This window comes from Cololabis saira, chromosome 17 (assembly GCF_033807715.1).
Source record: "Cololabis saira isolate AMF1-May2022 chromosome 17, fColSai1.1, whole genome shotgun sequence".
In the NCBI taxonomy this organism is placed as follows: Eukaryota; Metazoa; Chordata; class Actinopteri; order Beloniformes; family Belonidae; genus Cololabis; species Cololabis saira.
Window position 1 is genome coordinate 26,207,775 of NC_084603.1, and position 4,095 is coordinate 26,211,869.

General features: G+C 46.4%; 1 protein-coding gene across 1 annotated transcript; it reads left to right on the plus strand.

Moving 5' to 3' along the window:
• The first annotated feature begins 664 nt into the window (after positions 1-664).
• Positions 665-1,761, plus strand: olig3 (oligodendrocyte transcription factor 3). The gene has a single exon (XM_061745412.1). It carries the CDS (start codon positions 849-851, stop codon positions 1,740-1,742), a length of 894 nt encoding a protein of 297 aa, XP_061601396.1. The 5' UTR covers positions 665-848; the 3' UTR covers positions 1,743-1,761.
• Positions 1,762-4,095: the final 2,334 nt, after the last annotated feature.

The following is a 4,095-nucleotide window of genomic DNA, read 5'->3' on the forward strand; positions in this document are numbered from 1 at the left end:
CCGTGTGTGTGTGTGTGTGTGTGTGTGTGTGTGTGTGTGTGTGTGTGTGTGTGTGTGTGTGTGTGTGTGTGTGTGTGTGAGAGAGAGAGAGAGAGAGAGAGAGAGAGACAGAGAGTGGGGCAGATGACCTTTGTGAGAAACAACGTGGCTTCTCTTCCTGGTGCATGAATTCTTAAAATATCACATATATTGGTTCAACAGCACAAATAGGCTACAAAGTTTTCTTTTGCGCATATTTCACATTTGACCGTGTGACTATGAAGGCATGTCTTCATCTCTACAAGCCTCAATAGAAAAGTCATTAACTGGCTGTTGGGAGAAATGTTGGCACCAACCGATTGCGTTTTAGTGGATGTTGAAAAAGAAATACAAGAGGGTCTAAATATTTTTTAAAGATAGTGAGCATTGACATATTATTTTAAAAAAGCTGCTTAAAGTGAGAAAGGGGGAGATAGAGGAGAGCAGAGGACAGCCCTGACCTCCAGCGGTGTCCTGACAATGGCAGTGAATGGTTGCGCACCGCGGTCTCCGGGACAGTCAAACACACCGCCCCTTTCTCCCGGGCACGTCATCCCTCTAACTAGGCGTTATGAATAGGAAAGCCGCTTTTGTCTGTGTGCATGTATAAATAGCCACTATCAGTGTCCTCCTCGCCGCCAGAGTCACACACGCACAGAAACCGTGGGCTGCAGCCTCAGACACAGAGACACCGGTCACCAGAGAGGGAGGCCAGCCGCGCCGGTGAAAACCGAGAGAGGGGAGGGAGAGGAGAGAGTGACAGACAGCAGAGAGGGAGGAAGCCGGCAGCGACCTCCTACCCAACAAACCTCGGAAGCAAACCCCATAAAATGAATTCAGACTCCAGCCCGAGTAGCAGAGCGTCTTCCCCGGACATGGACAGCATGTTTCTCCGAGACCACCACCATCATCTCCATCACCACCTGCACCACGGAGGCTCCTCCGTGTCCTCGTCCACGCAGGGCGGCGAGCAGCGGGGGAAGGGAGGGGATCTGCTGCGCTCCCCGGAGGACAAGTGCGTCTCTGTGGGCAGCAGCAGTAGTAGTAGTAGTAGTAGTAGCAGCAGCAGCAGCAACAAGTACAAGCTCAAGAAGCAGGTGACCGAGGAGGAGATGTTCCAGCTGCGCCTCAAGATCAACGGCCGGGAGAGGAAGCGCATGCACGACCTGAACCTGGCCATGGACGGCCTGCGGGAGGTGATGCCCTACGCGCACGGGCCGTCGGTGAGGAAGCTCTCCAAGATCGCCACGCTGCTGCTGGCCAGGAACTACATCCTGATGCTCAGCAGCTCCCTGGACGAGATGAAGCGGCTGCTGGGGGAGATCTACGGCGGACAGCACTCGGCCTTCCACTGCGGCGCCGGTGCGCACCCCGGCGGACCCGCAGCAGCCGCGGCCGCGGCCGTGGCCGCGCACCAGGTGCACCCCCTGATCGGGAGCGCGCTCACCTCCTCCTCCCCCAGCTCGTCTCTGTCCAGCGCGCTCCCGGGGCTCACCTCCCTCACGTCCATCCGAGCCCCGCACGGGCTGATGAAGAGCTCCGGGGCGCCGGCCCCGCCGGGCCTGCAGCCCCCGGGCCTGCAGCCGCTGGGCTCCGGGTTCCAGCACTGGGCCGGCCTGCCCTGCCCCTGCACCATCTGCCAGGTGCCCCCTCCTCCTCACATCCCCATCACCTCCAGCGGCCTGACGAGACTCACGGGGGAGGGCAAGGACGGCATGAAATGATGCCAGGCGCACAGACTGACACGTGTATGTTTGTAAATAGACAGGTCAGGGCATGGGGGCGAATTGAAGCCTGATTTATGGTTCTGCGTTAAATCGTACCCTACGCTTTAGGCTCTGCGTCGGTATAACGCGGAACCACAAATCCGCCTTTCAGCCTCACGTGCATGTTGTTGTTCCGTCTGTTTTCTTGTTAAACGTATGAGAAAAAGTATCTTTCCTCCTTGTAACAAGGACTTCTACTATAAGACTGCTGATTTTGTCAGTTGAAAGTTAAAAGAAAAAAAAGAAAAATGTCATGCAACAAGATGTTCGTCCCGTGTTTGGTTTTTGGTTTCCCACCACAAAGTGAACGCTGAGAAGGCTGCATGAACGTTCAAGCGTAATTTTGTGCAAACGAAGAATGCTCTTTGTGCCTTGTACCAAGGATTTTTAAAATTATGATGAAAAGAATGACTTTATGGGTTTGACTGAGACGACTCTACCACGGCGGGAATCTGTTTCCAAATCTATTATGTTTATTTGAATTTTATGGTTTATTGTTTGTCAATTCGTACCGCTGATTTCCTTTCTATGTTTCTTTTTTTTATTGCATGATGTGTTAATGACCACAGCATGTTTGATTTTGTTTTACTGAATTTTGCAGAGACCCCGTGTCTTTATTTTTGTACGTTGTTGATGAATGATGAAATATTTATTATCACCCAGCGGGTTGAAATTTCAATAAAACTGGGATTATGGATCATGAACACTGTCTCATTCTCTTGTTTCTTTTATTTAGAGTATTTTTTTCCAACCCCTCCAAAGGTTTAAAATAATCTCTATCGTGTTAACTTTGTTCTGAAAATTGCTGAAGTCAATAATCTAAGGAAGTTATCAATTTCCGTTCGGGGATTAATAAAGTATTTTGAATGGAATTTAAGTTTTCCTCACCAGTTTATATCATTTTACTTTTGGTTTACATTCATAAATAGAGAAAAGGGTCAAAACGCAAACATCCTGAAATATTTGACTGTAATTAATTAAAATCATATTTAGATTTTCTCACATTTTGATTATTTAAATCTTATTCTCATTTCATTTAACAATGTTTTTAATTTTTTACTTATTTTAGATTTATATAAAATGTTATATTAAGGATATTGAGAAATTGGAAGAGATGCGTGTCTTCCTTTTTTAAAGAATTCTCTGAAATTGAAATGAGTGGTGCACTTAATGGATCTTATTACACATTCATTATTATTATTATTATTATTATTATTATTATTATTATTATTATTATTATTATTATTATTATTATTATTATTATTATTATTGGGGAAAAGTTCTGAAATTGAGTATTCACACAAGTCACTTTCTCACAAGTTCAGACTGATGATCAAACTTCTTTCACCATCTTCGTCCTTACGGGCCTCGTGTTGCACAACGTCGCCTCGCCATGTGATCAAACTGCACTCATCCAGCTAAAACAGGCATACAGAAAATAAAAAAAAGGAGTAGGATATGAAAGGGGGGCGTCTAATGGAGCCCCGCTGAACGGATCCATAACCGCGCGGACGCGCTGGCTCCGGGAGCGCGGAGCAGTTTGTCCGCCGGGTCCCACGGGTGTTTCTGCGTCTCATCTCCGCAGCGACAGAATGTATGTTTGTGGAGATTACAAGTTAATTGTTCACGGGGGACCAACGGGAGAAAATCACATCAGAGAGACGCTTCGGGATTACAGGCTGCTAAATGCAGAAGATTATACATTCAGACTCCCTCCTCGGCCTCATGCAAATGAGTGTGTGGATTAAACAAAAAAATAAAGACAGAAAAAGAAAAGGAGAAGAAGGCCTTTTGTAACTTATTCGGAGGGAATAAAATGCAAGTTCCGTGGCTGAGTTGAGAAAGAGTGAAAGAGTTCATTTTCCACTTGTTTTTTTGTCTTTAGGAATGAGTGCAGCGTGTCTGTCCCTCCGCCAGATGGGATGTAAATAGCTGTGTAGCCGAAATGGCCTTTTAACCACACAACACTGAGGAGGATGTTGTCAAGGGAAGCTGGCGGTTTGCGAGTTAATAGTCATGAGTTGGGGTAATTACTTAAGGTTTATTGTGCTCTGGTTTCAAAGGAAATGGACTCTTCAATGGGCCAAGGAAATACTTCTTAATTCTGGCTAATTAGGAGCTGCGTAAAGCGGAGACAACTGCTGCTGCTGCTGCTATCGGGCACAGCTTCATTCAGAGAGGAAGGCCAGTTGGAATAAACCAAAAAAAAAAAAAAAAAAAAAAAAAGAAAGGATGGTCAAAACAAGCACGATGCAAATGCTAATCATGTTGTGTTTGTAAAGTAGATAAATGCAAATATGGTGGGGGACTT

What these genes read in the sequence shown, in the direction of transcription:
- olig3 (XM_061745412.1), top strand. Translation starts at nt 849, where the DNA reads ATGAATTCAGACTCCAGCCCGAGTAGCAGAGCGTCTTCCCCGGACATG.